Below are 19,538 nucleotides of genomic sequence, written 5' to 3' on the forward strand. Positions count from 1 at the left end.
CAGGACAAAATAAGCTTCAGCTTTGTATTTGCTGTTTGCCATGCAATGCAATGAGAAGCACTTGTGTCTAGTACACTTTCCAATCTTTGCATGTTTTAAAGAGTGCGAGGGCACAAACCTTCTGTGTATGATGGATTGTCATAATGCACCTCCATAAGAACAAACTGAGGGTCAGTTGCTGTGCCAATGGATAAGCCAACATGAGGAGGGTAGGTGAAGCCCTGGAAATCAACACACGCATACAGAGTTAAGGTATTTTTGCCATGGTTAAGAGTTATTTTCTTTTCATAAATACAACCTTTTTTTTTTTTTTTTTTGCAATTATACAATGATATTAATTATAAAATCTACAAAGGTTAATTTCTTTTAAAACTTTCTGAACATGGCATTGTGGCGTAATATATTTATTATATATTCGGTGCGCTAAATGACTAGATTAATACAAAATAGGAGATCCTATGCTTGCTAGAGGATAAAGCCCTGAGCAAACTGGTCTGACCTCACCACTGACCCTGCTCTGAGTAGGAGGCTGGAGTAGAGACTTCCTGAGGTCCCTTCCAACCTGCATTATCTTGTGATCTTATGATTATTAGTCTTGTATTTATTGCTTGAGCAGAAAAGGAAAATTCCATTTTAGATGTATAAACATTGCATCATCAACCAGTTCATCTGAAAATAAAACCCTTATGAAAAAGCAACTCTACATTTTAAATGTTCGCCGTTTCTAAAAGCAGTAATTTCCAGGGAATGCTAAGGTTGTACAGAATTAGATTGTTTTTCCTGCACAATTTACTGCACACTAAGTAAAATGATTTGAACAATAAAGATGATCTTCATGGCTACATTTACATTAGCAAGCCATGTAGTCCAAAAGAAATAGCTCTGTACAGTGCAACAGCTTGCGTTGGACCCACTGTCCCCAAACGATGCTCCTTTGGACAAGCTCTGGTCAGACCCCATGCACTGAACTCTATTTATTGCCGGGAGGTGCTGGGTTCACCCCTGCACATTCAGTTTAACTCCTTCCCAAAGGGAGCTGTACAAGTTCTCAAACCACTTGTGATGATAAACAGAGCTTGTAAAGTGGGGATAACCGGGAGATTTCTTTCAAAAGCTCACTCCTGATTCAAACCAAAATACCATCATCTTGTAAGTGAACTCATTTACCAAATTCGGTTTTATAGGTATTAATCAGCATCATTTTATAGTATATAGCTAATATTGTAATATGCCATTTGAGATTTTAACTTTCCGAAATGTGGAATTTGAGATCCCAACTTTCCTGTGCTTGATGGACATTAATGAACTAATTATCACCTCCATTCTACGTAAGGGTAAACTGAAATAAGCGATGTGAGTGCTCCAGTAAACCTAAAGGTAACCCCGATCTGCCAGATTCCTCCCTACAGATCTTTAACAACAGGACCATCCTTGCAAAAGCTTCCATAGTGCTTGTCAAATGGTAACTTATTTATACGAGTTTCATATTTCACTTAGATTAAGACAACTGAAAGTACAAATACTAACTCAGAGCACAGCTGATGGTGAAAATGCACAAAGCATACAACAGGGATAATGCTCATATTGGATTAAACTTCTTTTGATGGGTCTGTGTAGCAGCTCTGGCTTCCTCACATTGCAGCACTCGAAGACAGTTTTGTACCGAAGGCTGGCAAATGAAGGGTCCAGAAATTATCATCACCCCAGTCCCTCTCTGTGCCCACGCCATCATTTCTGTGGGCACACAGTGAATCAAGGGGATAAAGAACAGGTGGGATTCTTTTGGCAGTAATTCTGCCTCATGTCAGCTTAAAGCATTAACTGCAGCCTAAATTAACATATGAAATAAGCTGAAAACACAGCCTGGGGTCAACCTGGCATCAGAGACTGTTTTCTGTATATATGCTCAGTGGCCATGAGACAAGTGGTCTTTGTGCTGGCTCTGCACTGAGATAGGAAACTCCTACACTGAAATGATGTCTCTTTAGACTGGGTAGGAAACTCCAGAATTATATGCATGAATGGAGAAACACTGTAACCAGGTCCTGGTGAGGCACAAAATGAATTAAATCCATGTCTAACTTCATTTGGAAAATCCTGCCTCCATATCTTTTATGCAGTCACCTACAGACTTGCTTTTCTTTCTGTCATTCTCCACAGGTAACAGACACTGGTCATTGCTGGAGGCAGTGTAATTCCCTACCAGACAGGCCAAGCTGATATGTAACCAGCTTCCATGCTTCCAAGTCATCTTTCTTCCCCTAAGGCATCAACTCTCTATATACTATTTTCATTACTTTTAGCTTGTCACTCAAGATGTTAATTGCATTTCATACTTAAGAGGCCAACAAGAAGCTGAGGACTTACTGGTGAGGCATTATGGGATTGGGATTGTGTACCCTTAAAAAAAGTCAGATTAAGGAATCACTAATATACTAGGAAGACGTTTCATTATGATACATACCCTCCTAAAGCCCCATTGATGAACCATGCTAGACAGACATTCAGCCTACCTCTCCTCCAATGGCCCAAGCAAAAATGACCGTCTCACATGTGAGAAAAGAGTCTGGCATGTTGGGGTGGTAGCACTCATGCCCATAGTCCAGCACACTGTCATTCAAATTGCTGCTGCACTGGTAGAGCAGGATATGGTGCACCAGATTCTCATGGCCTTTCTGGATCAATGGCTCGACCTGTCAATGTTAAAATGAAAAAGAAAGAAAACACATCTCAGATGTGACTATTTCAAGCCAGGTATGCAGACAGAACTAAAAACAGTATAGTGCATTTATTTTAAAAGAGGAGACGATGTTAGATTGTAGTTAGGCTGAAATGTTACTTCAGGACTCTGCAACCCCAAGCGTTAAAAAACACCATTGCCCAAGTGCATCAATGGGGGACAGGAAGGAAATTGTGTGTCTTGACGAACACTGTTGCCATCTGTCTTGCTCTGCCTTCTCCCACTCCAGTCTTGCACTGTCACTTGTCCTTCTCCCTGCCCAATCCTGTTTAGCCACATTCCAGCATGAAGGGGATATAAACCAGCTGAAAGTCTGTTCAGCTAAACCAGCTTGGTATCTGAACTATTCAGAAGTTTCATCCCTACTTCTGCCTCTTTTGTCCTATTTCAGACTAGAGCTGCCCATAGATTCTGTACATCTAGGGTGAGCCCGGAGGTATACCCCACATTCCTCAGCAGCTCAAGATGGACTTTCAAATTTTTTTGACATCTACAAGAAATTAGAATTATTTTACAATCTGCTGAGTTGTAAAGACTTTATTAACATGAAGTCATTCCTGGGAGGCCGGGTGTTCCAGCCTGTTTATAGCAGTGATGAGCTGGAGGGCTCTCAGGGATGCCCGGGTGCCCCCAGTATAATTTGACCACCCAACTTCAGGGTAGGCCGAAATGATTTAATTCCCATATAACAGTGTTCACTCTCTATTTGGACGGATGATGTTAAATTATCTCTGTCAGAGATGACATCCCTGGGGCAAACATGAATACTTCTGAAAAATAATTATTTTTCTTTTCAGAAAGACCATATTCCACAAAATATCAGCATATAAAAACAGTATTAAATGAAATGAGTTTTTCCTTTCCTTTTGCTTTCAAAGACTGCATCCCATCCTATCATATCTACATTCAAGTTGAATAAGATAAACATTAATGTTTTCACAAGAAAAGTAAAGCTTTGGCAATGCAATTCTGAAGACGTAGGGTGCCATGGAGTATTCCCTTTTAATATTAGGAAACAGAAGGTATTTTAAACGGACAAAAAATGTATATACATCCTAACTTTGCATCCATTTGTTTTGCAAGCACATGAACCCCAGCCACCAGAGGACCAGAACAGGGTAAGAAAGAGCAGTTTATTACATTAATAAAATATTGTCAGCACAATATTGTTACCAGAAATTTATCTCTCTGCACTTTGTTCAAACCGCTAAGCCAAATACAAAAGACAAAGGGCAGGAAGAAGCAACCAGAGCCTGTGCAGATCAAGATCACCCTCGTTGAGATGAATCTGCAAAATATCATTGAAGTTGGGCTCTCAGGGAGTCCAGCTGCTGCTGAGTACCTGCATGTCTGTCCAAGTGCACAACCCAAAACCACCCACTTCACTGCACTTAGAAGTCAATGGAAGGATGCCAATTTACACGGCTGTACTAAAATTTTATTCTGATGGCAAGACTGAAATACTTCACAAGAGATCTTCTGTACCGTTCTCGGTAATTCCTATATCAGTTAGCGTTACCATCATCATAAATTACTGTACTATGGAAGTAAAACATATGTTTGAAGGAGATAAGAGTCAGTTTTCCCATCAGATAGGTATTTATTTCAAAATATGTCAGACTGACTGACAAAGATACAGAAATCCATTTCAGCTTGTTGTTTCTTCCCTTTGCTCCATCATATACCTGCATATTTATCCAAATACTGCAGAACCAAAACACAGTCATATCATGGCAGCTTATGCATTAAATGGCAATATATATCTCAAGAATTCAGAAGCTCCACATAAAGTACGGAAAATGGTTATGGGAATATTATCCCTGAATATACCAAGAAAAAAAGAGTATTTTTGTCCCAACATGTGATAGTTCTGCCTGCTGCTACAAGATCCCAACACCTGCTGTGCTTACAATCGCTACTTCAAAAACAACTTCCCCTCAAAACAATGGGACATCACCAAAATTAGAAACGCACATCTTGTCACTGCTTTCTTAGTGTCAGTTACCTAAACAATAGCAGCACTTCAAAAAGTAGGTTTGTTTGGCTTTCTTTACTGAAGAGAATAAAAAAACTAGAACAAACCCTTAGGCATCTTTTGAGTGGAACTTGTAGAAAAATTTGTATTCTTCAGATGCACAAATAAATAATGAAATGCAGCAGTGAAGTTACACTTTTTAAACTTTTTTATTACAACTTCGTTAAAGAGGTGCCACATTTCTCTCTCCCCTTTTAAACAGAGAGAGAAAAAATCTATTAACAAAATTCTAGGAAAATCTCAATAATCACAAATTGTTCATTTCCCATAAATGTATGGAAATACTTTAATAGCCAACTCCCTAAGGATCACAGCATCACCGTGATTGAGATGGGAGAAAGAAGAGGAACAGACCCCCCTAGACATGTTGGGTTCCCTTTCTGTGATCCAATGAAGAGCTAACTGTATTAACTTACTAGGATAACTTCAGCAGAAAATTAAGAAATATATTCTGATTCTCTATTGTAGTGATTACCTGGAGCAGGGATTTAAACATGCCATTCTACATCCCAGGTGAGTGCTGCCCTAGTTACTCAGCCATGAGTTATTTTAGCTTACAGAATAAGTGAGTTGTTTAGGCTGCCTCCCTTTTCCTCCCTCGCTTTCCATAAAGAGCATCTGTAAAGCTCAGTTTGCTCCAAACTGAACAGAAATTCCAAAACCTCTTTTTTTTTTTTTTCCAAATAAACAAAATTCTTGTTTTCTGGCCAGCCTTACAAACAATCATGAACAATGACCGAGTTCTTCAAATACGGGTCCAAATTCAGCAAATCACTAATGCATTTAAATGGGCACATAAGTAGTCCCAGGTGTAAAAGTAGTTGCTAGACCACGTATCTACAATTAAATATCTAGATCAGGGTGGCCTGGTTTCCAGAATACTTGCAGCCCCAATGAATGATAAAACAATTTGAAAGGGCTCGTTTCCTACATGGTTATTCCTATTTTAACAGTCCTTTTTCAGCCTTGATCCCTGCCTATAGGCTTTAATCTTTAAAACATAAAGGTTTTGATTCTTCAATAGTCTTTAATCCCCAAATCACACAACTAAAAGCTAAGGTATACTTCTGCAGGTCTCCAGCCTCAGTAACAGTGGACCAACACAGAAGAGTCACCAGGACTGTCTTGCTAATTTGCCTTGGGAAATAGTGCAATTTTTAGAATACTTATAAAAATACAATAATTTACTGTGGCAAATTAGGGCAAAGGAGTGAAATACAGAAAAAAAAAGTGATGAAAGTAGGCATAGTACATAATAGTCAATAAACTCTGCACACCTAAGTGAACAATTAATTTTTATTTGGATTCTTATGTATACATAGCCTGGTTTACTGTGTTCTCATAGTGTAAGGGGACTCTCAGATGACACTTTCAGCCACCAATAACTTGAGTAATTTAGATGACTTGCAGTGAAAATGGGAATCCACCTTTCCCTTTCAATAATTATGAGGAAACCTGTGACCTTGAAATGTAGCTCCTTCCTCTTTCCTTGCTAATTCCTACCCACCTCTTGTTAGCCAAGGGAGTCAAGAAAGAGGCTGAAGGGAGATTGAAAGGGAATGTGCATATAACTACCTATTTTCCCCATTTTGCCTCATTCTTTGAGTAGCTCTCTCTTGCCAACACGCAAGGAGGACCCAGCTGTCAGGGTTCATCTCTTTGCCATGTCATGAATAAGCCTGCAGAGATACTACACCACTGGGGCACCTCAGTGTCTTCTTCCCCTGCAGGCAAAGTGCATTTTCTGCTTGACATTTCCTAACTGCCAGAGGCTCAGATAACAAAAGCCCTGTATCCACCCTACATCAAAATGCCGAAAGCATTTGGGACTGCAAAAAATAAGTGTATGCAACAAGACACAATCTCCCCTGCTTTTCACAAAACCCACAGAAAGAAACTCCTGTTTTATTATTCATGATGACTTACTTTCTCCATCGTCTCTACCTTTCTTGAAAGCGTGGGCAAAAGATCTTTCTAAGTGAGCACACTGACATATATTAACCTATCTGACTTCCACTAACAGAGATAAAAAAATAATAGATGGACTATAATCCACCACCACATCAAATCAGGGTTTCCAAAGATGCTGTATTTAAAATACAGCACGTTCAAATGCAAAATGAAAACACTGCCTTCTGCAACCAGAAGTATGTGTTACGGTTATGGTGTTGGATTAGCATGACCTGTACTCATCAGGCAGGTTGAGAGGTTTTACAGAGCTCCTTTCATCATACTGTATCTCTTAGCACTTCTCAAAACACTGACTTTCAGAGACTACAACATGAAAATTTTCGATTTATTAACAAGTTAGTTAACACAGATAAGAGGTGTGCTTTCCACCTGTTAATTTAACAGAAGCTCTATTCTAGTCAACAGGCTGACATCACGTGAACAAAGAAAACGTTTATATCTGCCACTGCTGGGTTACTCAGCTTCAAGTATTCTTCCTCTCTTCTGTATTTCCTATTATCCCTTTACCTACTCCACAAACTAAATGCACCATGTGTCTTTGTTTCTTTAAAAAAAAATAAGCCAAAATTGTAACATAATAGAGCCTTGCATCTCAAGCTGCTGATAAGCAGGGTCAAGATACTCATGTACAACGTAGTAAACAGGATGAAAATGCAAATGGTTCAAATGGTCCAAGAAGTTAGATTCCCTACAAGGGAAAAATATGTCCAGAAACCTGGAAGTCTTTCTTTGTTCCTTCCTGGTTTTCTCCCTTTTTATTTGCTTTGCTTTCTTTGATGTTAACAGCTGTGGTTTGTTCTTCATGCTTGCTTGTACAGATGATGAAAGTTAGTAAACTCTAGCCACAGTCCATAGTGTCCCTGTTAGAAAATAGAGCCCACTGAAATTCAGAATACAAAATGCTACATTTATTTTTATATATGAAAATGGCAATGGGTTTTTTATCTTGTTGCAGTGATGCTCCTACTCTGAAATGTCAGCAAAAAATACGACATTATTTTTTCCTCCTCAACAGGTATCTTCAACTTAATCTTACATTTTAAAGATGCAATGGGATGGTATATTGCCATATAAATGACTCTGAATGAGGTCTTAGCCTTACACAACACCTTGTGTTTATAGTTGGCAGTGACCAGGGAAAAAACGTTATTCTATAATCTCAAAATTGGGAGCAAAACTTTGACACAAGATTTTGTCCTGGCACTGCTGCATCTAAGAGAGTTTCTATCTAGCCTGTGGTTGGTTATTTTATTTATATGAGTTTGCCATGCCCCTGATTAACTCAGACCAAAAAGTGATGGTTATGAAACCAAGTACTGACTGAGTTTACCTGAGAGAATATTTCTAGCAGAAGACCAGGTTATAGGTTCTCTGCTTTCTATACTTATCCTCAGGAAGAACCATTACTTTCTTACTGATTACTCTGGTCTTTGCATTTCTTTCACAAATGTGTACCATGTATATATATTGAAATATTTGTCTAACTTAGTTCTAAGTTCTTCAAAGGTAGACATGATGTCTTCTTATTAGGAATCATCAAGATTTTTTTCTGATTTTTTTTTTTTTTTGCTTTTCAAAAGTGCAGTTGTGGAATGAGCAAATATTTATCTAAAATATCTCCTTCAAGGTTTCAGATTTTTCTTCAGAAAAGCAAATACTTAGAATGCTTGGCTTGATAAAGTTGGGTCTTTTTCAGCAAAAACCCCATGTATTCCAGAAAAAAACTCAATAATATGGTTTTATTTTCATAGAAAAGTTCTGAAAGAAAAACACTAGTTGCTTTCTTCCTAACATTGCTTCTTGCATACAACCCAGAGCTATGCTGAGCCAAAACCCAAGAGCTGGAAACGTACCTCTGAGCTGGGGTAGTTACGTCCATGACTCCAGGGCAGACCAGGACTTTAACCCTAACAACCTAGCAGCTATCTCATGTCAGGAGAAAAGCCTGCCTAGGCCAGCGTCACGTCTGGGACACTAATCTGCTGCAGACGTTCAGCCCAGAGTTCAGGCATGCTGGGGTCAGGCAGGGACCACCCTCCCAGTTCCCCCACCCCACCCTGTCTGTCAGAAAGCATTAAATTAATGCCACAGAATAGTTACAGCTGAAAGAGATACCTCCAATGCTCAACCGGCTGCAGTCTAGCATGGACTAGCTGCCACAACCTTTCCTTAGATCAGCCGTGTCAGTTGCATATACACGGCTAAGTGCCCATTCCTGGTTTTCTCACCGTACCATCCAGATCCTAAATTCAGTCTTCATTATTAACAAAGCCCTTTAAATTGCTTTCTGTCCCAAGTGCTTCTGCATTTATACTGTGCTGTGTACCTAGAAAGGTATATATTTTGGTGACTGAACTGCAGGAGGCAGAGCTAAACTACTGCTTCTGGTTCACTGATAGCTATCTATGTACAACAGGGAGCATTACTGCTTAACTTGAATTGTCCTTCAAACACAAAAATGTTCATCCAAATTATTTTCATACACATTTTTCACATCTTCCAGCTGGAGGAAAACATAACCTGTGAGGTTAGTGACATATCTTGCTTCTCATATTTTAATACAAAAGAGATGGAGATGAAAGAAAGGTCCAAGCAACAGCAACCATCCCCACCCCCAACCTCATAATGTGATTAGGTAAGGTTTCCTTGGAGGATGGAAATTTTCCAGACCAAAAATAGAGGTTTCATACAACTTCAGGCATTTAAATTTGCATGATTTGTCTTTAATATGTGTGGAGGGGTTTTTCTCCAACACAAGATTCAAATACAGGACATAATCCCAAATTGAAATAACAGTCCTGAGTTGTTTATTTACTTATTTAAGCTATATTGTTGGCATTTGGGTTTAACTGATTTGGGGTATACTTTAAAATGCAAAACAAAAATTCTAACATCACTGTGGAGAAGTAGTCCTTACCGCATGAATGGAAAACCTTATTCAAAGCACAGATGTTTCCTGTCCTTGATGTAAAGAAGAAAGTATTTGTTTACTCAGTGACTGAATTGTTCAATGAAGGCTCTTAATAAAGTTTTATTAATATACCACATTAAGAAGTAATTACCACACCTCTGTTTTAAGCTGCAGAATTTTTATTGGAAGAGGAAATGTACTTTCAAGTAAAAGTTACTGTTGCTGTGCTGTTGTTAGCTTGAAGAGGAGGCTGCATCTCTAATTCACGTAAATGCTTCCGTCCCCACAAAATACTGTCAATGATTACACTGTACATCCAGAATTTCTATAGGTTAGTGTGCAGAACAACTTAAAATATTTTAACTAGGAAAGAGGAATCAAACAACACAATAACCAATAGAAACAAACATTTTAAAATGAGAACTAGAGATGCGTTTAGGGCTTCTTATTCTCTCTGCCGTCAAGTCCATTCCTAAGTTCTTATTCCTGATTAATTGCCTGGAACTCTGCCACTCATAAAGAGTTTCAGACTTTAAAGGCATGCAGTAATTTAGACTAAATCCAAAAGAAGTATACCTCAAAGAAATATTCATAAAACATTGTTTCTGCCTGAGGTATGTCTGAAGATTTAAGATAAGGCATTTAGTAACAGTTAAAAAGTATAACCCTGAGGAGCAATCTGATAAAATGCTCAGGTCAATAAAAAACATGTTTCATTTGGTTAGGCTCCCCGGCAATACACTCATTGCACTCCTAAGCAGCAGAAACACCAGCAGAGTGGTTGTGGTATTCGGTACAGCCATAGACTCTCAGCACAGTTGATATACACCAAGCAGAATTAATCAGCAATTAATCAGCAACATCATTACTTCCTTGTGAAAACAATATAATAATAAGGTAATATGTAACCAAATACATTTCAGATCTAAAGCCAAAATGGATAGCACATAAAGAGTTTATATTTATTCAAGAGGAACAAATAATTTGAATAGTATAAATAATAAAGTCAAGGAAGGTACTCCCTTTTGTTCACAAAATCACCATCCATGCACAGTGCTGTTTATCTATTTATTTGAGATGGCAATGGATAAGGTTTTAATTCTATTGTACAGCTGCAAAATGTTTCCTTCGATAGTGTAGCTTAATAGCATTATACTTTTCCTCCTCCTGCTTGGGAGTGAATGCGCAGCTTTGCCCAAAGACAGAGTGCCTGAGAACTTACAGTGTGTCCGTTTCTTGTTTTACACATAATGGGGTATACTGTTAGGAAACATGTTTTCTGACAAGGAAATGCTGACTTCTGTGAAAGAGTACCAAAAGGGAACACAGACAAGAAAGACCTTAGGCATTCAGATATTGAGCTTCTGCAGGAGTCACCAACCTGGATGCTCTGGCACCTAAAGTTCACTGAAGGGAAAGCATGGGATAAAATAAGCACAAGGCTCATGATTTTGACACGACACAGCCTCCTGAGTCAGCAGAACAAATCTCAGGAACTATTGCTCATAACCCTCTAAAAATTTCTGTTTACAGGGTTAGCATATAAACATGAGATGACCTACAAAACAAGTGCGGTTAGGTAATGTCTACATTAATACTATGATTTCCACATTTTCTCAACCCAAGCCAGATACTGGTACCATTGTGCAGGGCTCCAGCACCTCTCAACGGCACCATGAAGCCACACAAGGGCCATTTCAGATGACATGGTTCTTTTGAAGTCACTTGAGAATAATGAATTAAAATTACGCTGTATTAATTCTCTAGAAACCAAAACTGTAATTGACACTTCATAAAACAGAAAGACACAGTTCCAGTCCAAGCAACTTAACAGATAGTAATAGGTCACTGAAACGAGGGGATGGAGAAAGGAGACTGAAGAGCATTAGTCTGCAGTTTATAATAATTTGCTTAGATATTTGTTTTATCAGTTAGGGTGTTTTGGGTTTGGGGTTCTTTTTGTGTATTTTAGTTATATCCAAGATGTGAATTATTTTCATACCAGTTAACACTTCAGTCTTGATGAAAACAGAAACTATTCACCATCTACCTCATCCCAGTTGTCATCTGTGCGGATTTTGATGTCATGTATGCTATGTGTGGACATGGTGGAGTGGTATTGTCTATTTTTTCACTGTTATTAATTTTTTTTGTTTCTATTTTACCCCGAGAGTCAATGAATGTATGCTCTGGACATAGCTGCAACTACTGTGCATTTCAAGTGGAAGCAGAGATGGAGAGGGTATCATAGCATTATTCTCTGAAAACTAACCCCAAGTAGCTACTGCTGGGGCTGCAGAGCGAGAGGTCGGCACTGAAGAGAAGCACTGTAAACACTTAGATAGGAAATTAAATTTCTTCTCCATTTAAATTACATTGGAGCAATTAAATGTGGCCCTATAGAAAATTTGCTTAAGATGCTGCTACTGTGTGACTTGTCTGAATTAGAAGTTGATCTTAAGAAGCAAAGCCAAGATGCTAGTAGGACCAAGGTAGATCTGTTCTGTGATCCATCCAGATACTCACCTCACAGTGTGCAACCCCCATCAAGTCAGATTTTACTATCTATGCACCTGCTGTTCTGGTGTTTGCATAGAAGATGCTTTGTATTGCTCATCTAAGGCCCAGTTCTACCCTGAAATATTTTATTGCCTGCTACGATAAGAAGTGTTAATCGGTTGGCTGCAGACAATTCCTAGGTGCAATTTTTCTTATCTTTTCAGCGCACTATCTAATCACAGGCTTAATCTAAAACCATACACAAAGCTAAGGCTGAAGAAGAAAAAGCAAAGACATGGCACAAGACAAAACGGGGTTAATCAACTACAATCCCCTGCTGAAGATCACCCCACAGATCATCTCAGAACTGGGAGGTGAAACTCAGAGCTTCACAAAAATTGTACCCTCCCCTTCTCCATGCTCAGTGTTGGTCATATTTTACGTTAAGGCTGCGGTCACCTAACACCTGTATGTAACTAGAAATTACGTAACTTTTGACTTTCACTTAACCAGAAAATCACATGAAATACCTATTTCCCAACCACATGCTAGCATAGTCAATACATTGCCATACTGGATGGATGATGTTTTAATTAAAAAAAGAAAAATCAAAGAAACTGGATTAAATTAACTAGCTGTTCAAGTTTGCTGATGACAGAAATGAAGTAGACTATTTTTGCATAGCAAGTATGGAATAAATAATGCAGCAATAGCTGCATAGTTTAAGTATTCTTATTGTAAAGATATATAAGTGAAATGAAAGAAGACTACTGCAAAATAAGAGTAAGTTTCACTAAGAAATATAAATTTTGGTGTGACAGTAGAATCTGTGGTCCTACGTAGTTTCATCTTTGATCGCAGAATGAAGTAATATATGAAATACCTTTACATATGAAATAATTTAGCAGAATATGAGAGAAGACAGTATTTCTGTTATTTCCTGAGACAGTTGCTTGGGAAACTTTTAATTTCCAGCCAGTTCAGTTATATGATTCTTTAACACTGCAAAGCCTAATGGGCCAATTCAGGCTTACACTGAAAAGACAACCCTCCAGATCAAAGGGCAGTAGCTTGCAAGCTCTGCAGCATAAGATGATCATTTGGTTGCCAATCTCATTTACCAAGGCTGAAATTGCTTTGTGGGGGAACATACAGGAAAATACAGAAGATTTGTTTATGTCAGGCTGCATGATGCAATTTGCTAGAGTTATCACATTTAGCAAAACATAAAAGTTCAAGCCAGAGAACAACAAGCAGTTACTGTCTGGTATCACTCAAGTTAAAAATCAGAGCCCCAATTTAGGTGCTGAAGGCTACAAGCTGCCCTTCTGGCTTTCAATCAATCACTCTCTTAAACTGGAGTCCCTTTGTATTTTCACACTGGGGTCTTTGGTATTACTAAAGCATTCCACTGTCAAAAAGCAGAGTTACCCTTGGCAACAAGTTTTTTTTGGAGTTTTTACTTCCTTATCAGAGATTGCTCTGAAACTGAACATTAAGATTAACCAGCAGCTGCTGGTATGTTCTAATACAGGCCTTTCTTTAATTGAAAAGAGGCTCCCTTCTCTAAGATGATCAACAACGGAAAACTTTGGTGCTTAAATAAAAATATGCCCAATGTAACGCTTCTCAGTTAATGCTAAGTAATTAAGTTTTTTCTGGTGACACGCTTGGCCTGTTTTCACTAGTTACATCCTAAGTTCAGTGCCAAAAAATTACATAGGGTTATGGTTGAGAAAAATCCATTTTCCTAAAGGCAAATTTAAAATAAAAAAATTATTTTGCAGTTTTTGCTCTTATCACAATCTCTTCTGTCCCCTGACCATTTTGGTAGGACACATGTCCCCTGATTCACCCAGCTGAGAGTTACGTATGTAATACAGGCTGGTTATCTGGGTTTTCTCTGACTGAACCATAGAGGTGATGCTTGAGCTCATGTATTTCAGACACCACCTCTATGATGATACAAAAGGTTATTTTTGCCACTGTAAGGTCATTTAAGCACCTGGCTCAAACCTGTAGATAAGTCAAGTTACAGGAGAGGAAGCCCATCTTCATGGTTGGAAATTTACTGTCTTAAATATGTTGACTGAGTTTAAGTTAATATGCATGAGGTGTACTTAAGAGATACTGAATTTTGACCACATAGTCTAATCCCCAGCATGGGACTTCTTCCCCATTTCAGCAGCGCTACACCTGCTCACTCCATTCTCATAAGCATGTTCCAATAATGCACACAAAAGGAGTTCTTTATACAGGCATCCAAAGGTTTAAGAGCTTACAAAACGCAACCAACTATCCCCCTTTCCAATGCCAACGCCCTCTAAAACTGGGCATCCCATTTAAAAAGTTCTCTTACAGAATCTGAAGTATTTTATGCTCTTGAGCACAGCCACACGGCAGCCTTTCTGCCAGTATTTCTCTGACTATACTAGCTTCAAAAAAAACCCAGAAAGTTTGGAACTATAGGATAATGAGTAATTCATAGAGAAAAGTCATGTAGATACAGCTAAATGACCCTACCTACAATATTGTATTTATTTTACATGAACTGTTTTTCCTACTCTTAAGAGTGGAATTCAATGTCTGACATGGTTTTGTCTATGGGGTTATTGCTACTGAAGCCCGAGGAATTACTTTCCCTGAGGAAAACAGTATATTTCAAAGAAATTAAGAAAATAAAAAGAGGGAAAATTTATAGAGTGTTGAAACTAGCATGGACATGCTATACACTGAAGCTGAAAAGCTTCTCACAAATTGATTATGGCACATCTGGCATGTAGGATATACATACCATTCCCTCACCAGTATATACTGTAAATTTTCAGAAGTTTACACACAGCATTAAACAATTTGTCAGGTGTAGTGGGAGACCACAGGTATAGATAATTCACAGAAAATCTAAAGGCAGTAGAGGAAATACTGTATCTTGAGTTTTTTTAATTGCAGTAGAAGAAACAGTGGAGCACACGGGAGACCTACAGTTAATGCAAAGCCAAAGTAATGAATCTTTAGCAGATGCAGTTACATTCATAAGCAATACAATTAAATTAAACAAATGGAAGTCATGGAGTATTGAAACCTAAGCTAAAGACAGTAATAAAAAAAAGCTGTATCTTTAGAATGACAAGTAGAAAGAGCAATAAAAACAAGCTTTGCACATAGAGCAAAAGCTGTATTTACCAAAATACTGGGAAGTATTTCTCATGAATGTGAAACAAATTTTCATTTTCATGCCACTGGCAAACATCTGCATGATGCCAGGTCATGGTAAGAAAAATATAAATTCAGCAAATAGGCAGAAAAACCCAATCATAAACAAATAGTCTTACAAACTGTCAAAGTAGAGAGGGATGTGTCAGGACACATACATATCCACGCACATTGAAAATCAGGAAATCAAGCATTTTGATGGTACAAGAATTAAAGAGTCTCAGAAGCTCCAGTGTGCTGCCACTGAATAACTTTAAAAACTGTAAGAGCAATAAGAAAGAGACTTTTAAAATGGGCGATTTACACGAGGGAGGGTGCTGCAGAGACTCCCCTTTTCAGTGTGTGCTCCTCTGGGCAAGCACCTCTCACTCCGCAAGCCCCGGCTCCCAGCCCTGGCGCAGCACTGACTCTGCCTGCAAGGGCCCTCCACACCCAAGGAGCTGCCCTCAGCTTGGCTTCAGCAGGGAGACAGAAACCTTTTCATGCAGAGGTCAGTGCATGGACATGCCCGTGTCTCTGTTCTACCAGCGAATCCCTCCCTCCCTCTGAGAGGTCCTGCTGGAGGCGAGGTCCTTCCCCAGGTGCAGTCGGTGAAACTAGAGAACTTTCTGTAGGGATGCAATTAAGAGGCATTCAGGACCAGTCAGAATAACGAAATTTACAGAGAACTGCAAAAATCCTAGCAAGAAATAACCTTAAACCCACCTCCGGAAAGTCTGGGCTAATAAGTGGAATGTCTTTTTTCTAAGAAAGCTACTTCTGAGAAAGCTCCTGGCTAGCTTCCGTATGTGAGAAAAGTAAAAATCCCTGTAGGGTAGTAAGCCTGAGGCACATACCACAGCCTGAAGCTCAAAGCAGCAAAACAGGCCAATGCACATGTAGCTGGCAGGAGGATTTTGCAGCCAGGCAGTAATGTGCACCCTCCCACACAAGGAGCAGGCAGGGCCCACCGCTCCAGAACCACTGCAGAGCCATCCTGCAAAGAGCTGACTCGAAGATGGTTGCCTGCGATTACCTCCAAGCAAACTCTTTCATCTGTTCAGCATATTGTTATTTTCAAAATTGACCTATTACCCTGATAATTGGTTCTGCTAACAAAAAACACATGGGAGGGAAAACCTGTAGAAGTTTAACAAATTTTCAAGAAGCCACCACTCAGCCAGGTAGGCAGCTTGAAGCTGAGGAGTGATGTACTCCGTCAGAGTCACAAAACCAGCTTCGGTGCCTGGTGTTGGCTGTAATCTGGGTAACTCTTATCACTATTATGGCCAGCTATTGAGAAAACATGTTACTTTGTTTTATTTCTTAGCAGGCATAATGTTATTATGAGTTATTTCTCCGGGAGTTCCTGGAGGCATCGGAGAAGATCTCATAGCAGAAGGCATTGTAGGGACATGTAGGAAGACACAATCTCTTCGCTAGGGAAAAAGTTGCAAGAGATATGACACAAAGGAAGATTAAACAGAGAAGTCCGAACCCTGGCTGGGTGCCTTGTTATCACAGTGCAGCTCTGTTCTCCATTCGTAAATGCAGCATAAGGAGCATAAGTAATTTCTTATCCATGTCCTTATTCTACCTATGAGACGAATGCAAGATTGCAGTTATCTCTTGCACAATTTGCATGTCATGTAGTGCAGCTTGATCAAAAACACTCAATGAAAATATGCTGTTTCTCATTACCTGAGGTTCTTGGAAAGTAGCATAAATATTATGTAAAGAGAAAGAAAAGACATAAGATCTTACATAATTTACCTTTGACTGATTTTGAGATCTCTTATGCTAGTTGTGTCTTTACCTTGTGAAGAACCCAGATCTTCCAATCGTTACCCAAACACGCCCTTTGATTCACTTCAAATCAACAGCTTGCTCATGCAAGCCATCAGGGTGGAGGGCTGTGCCTGAGCTACCCGGAAGATGAAGGCAGTATATTGGGACATCTGCAAAACAGCTTCTCATCGTCCAGGGAGTCATTCAGTTTGTGGGACGCTTTTACCATGAGAAAAAAAAAAACACAAAAGAGGAAAAGGATGTGGTCCTGGCATCCAGACTATCCAGCGTCAGAAATGTTTTATTTGGACAAGTGCCAGTCTGGTCCCATGAGCTGATGGCCCATTTCCACCTGGGGGACTTCTGATGTGCTCCTGACGCACAACCTCCTGTTGAGTTTCACCCAAAGGGATTCAGGTCATGAGCTCCATGATTGCTCCATGGCAGTAACGACGCCTAACTAAGCAAGATTAACTTGAAGATTCACTTCAAAAGCATGCTTCCCATCCAAACTAAAACACTACTGCAGATGCACCCTAAGACCAAGTGTTATCACTTACCCAGCTGTTGCACCGCTAGACTGTATTTACGAAATATATTTGCAAGTGCTGTGAATATGTTCTGCCTGACAGCATAGAGGTACTCTTTTTTAAAATAATGCATGGTCAAAGGAAGTTAAAAAGTCCTTTTTAACTCAGAATCTGGATTCAGAATCTGGCATTTGTTAACCAGAGGCAATTAAATAAATGTCTTGGCCCCTACCTTTAATGAAGGTCTAATTTTTTCTCAGACAGTTTTCTTCATTAAATATTGAGTTTTCCTGATGAAACTGATATTTTTAAAAATGCATTATTATAAAATGCTCAGAGCAATTTTCAGGAAGAAAGGAATGACAGAGAACAGCTGAACAGTATCAAGAAAATTCTTATTGTGGCTGTTGCACCTACTTGAGACTCCAGATCACCAGCAGATTTATGCATATGCACAGCTAAGTGCACACTTCAACAGTGTTGATGGCACACACTGCCCAACAAGAGCTGAACTGCACTTTGGTGCTCCACAGAATCATACAGGAGGATAGAAAGGCCAAACTCAGCTCACATGTAAGCTACATAAGTAGACTGAATTATGCCTGAGAGGAATTTGTACCATTTTCTAAACTTTTTTTTTTCCTGACTGTAAAAATGAGATGTGGAGGTTTGTATGAAAATGGTGCTAAAGGAAGAATCCAGAATCAACACCTATGTAAGTGTTTAACTAAGACAGCTTGATCAGGCCATATAATTCATCTGTCCTCCCCTGGGTGAAATTCAACCTTTGTTTGCATAGCTAATATCCTCCTGAGTAGCCATAAGCCCCATCCTTTGTGTATCAGTAGGCTTTAGGAAATGTTTAATCAGTTTGCAAGAGTGCATAGATACAATCCCACAATAACCCTCTGTATGTCTACAAAAGTCATATATATGAAAATATAAGTTGTGGCCCTGAAAGAAATGCTAAGGAAGTGTTCCTACATAATTCTTCTCCCTTTCTGTAATCATTTTTCTCTCTCTAAACATTTTTAAGCAGCAAGATGAAAGTTGTTTGCTTTTCTGAAAGTGGAAAAACACTGAGGATTCTACTAATTTCTAACTTTATAAGAAAAAAACGCAAATAAATCACTGATTTCAAAATATTTCTAAATTTATAATATTCTTTATACATCATTGTAAAAATAAAGAATATAAATCTATTCTGAAAAATTAGCCAATGTATTTCTGAGCTAAAATCATAGTTTAGCTTCAACCAACCACAATATTTTTTAAAAAATGAGCAACCGTATGTGCAGTCAGGCAAAACATTTTAAAAATTAATTCAGAATACATAAATAATAAATAGTTCCAGAGAACTTTATAGCAGAACAGCATGTATCTACAAATTCCACCAAACTTAACATGGAAAGCATGACTCTGATACTACCATTTTGAAACTTTCTCACTTGAAAGCAGAAAGCTAGGAATCCTGACATATATGCTGTATTACAAGCAAACTCTGCTTTTCATACAGATCTGTGAAAGTAGCTGTCACACATTTCAAATGTGATTAAAGATCAAGTACCTGAAGGCAGAAATTTGGACCTTGCAGTTCTTCATTCTGACAAAGTGCAGAAGTCCACAGTATTTCGGAGCAACTATAGGTATTTCTCAGACATACACTGGAGATCACATTAAGATCTCTGAGTTAATTTAACATTTCGGACTTACCGAATGCATTGGAGAAAAATGACTGACAATAATCCAAAAAATGGAATAGCATTGTATACTTAAAATCATTGATGAGTTCAAAGAAAGATAAAAATGTGGGCCAGAGCTATCATCTCACTGTGCTATCTTAAGCAGTCTTGAACAATAATAAGAAACTGC

The 19,538-nt window shown here is 38.8% G+C and overlaps 1 protein-coding gene across 2 annotated transcripts in view; it reads right to left on the minus strand.

Annotated features, from left to right (window-relative positions):
- The window catches only part of MOXD1 (monooxygenase DBH like 1), a 67,942-nt gene that overhangs the window by 16,260 nt on the left and 32,144 nt on the right, over positions 1-19,538 (minus strand). For both annotated transcript variants that reach the window (XM_075087651.1, XM_075087650.1), the window contains exons 5-6: positions 2,514-2,693; positions 119-221 (exon numbers count right to left, since the gene is read on the minus strand). In XM_075087651.1, the coding sequence (XP_074943752.1) occupies positions 119-221; positions 2,514-2,693 (283 nt within the window). The remainder of the gene's footprint in view (positions 1-118; positions 222-2,513; positions 2,694-19,538) is intronic.

Source organism: Phalacrocorax aristotelis, chromosome 3, assembly GCF_949628215.1.
Source record: "Phalacrocorax aristotelis chromosome 3, bGulAri2.1, whole genome shotgun sequence".
NCBI lineage: Eukaryota > Metazoa > Chordata > Aves > Suliformes > Phalacrocoracidae > Phalacrocorax > Phalacrocorax aristotelis.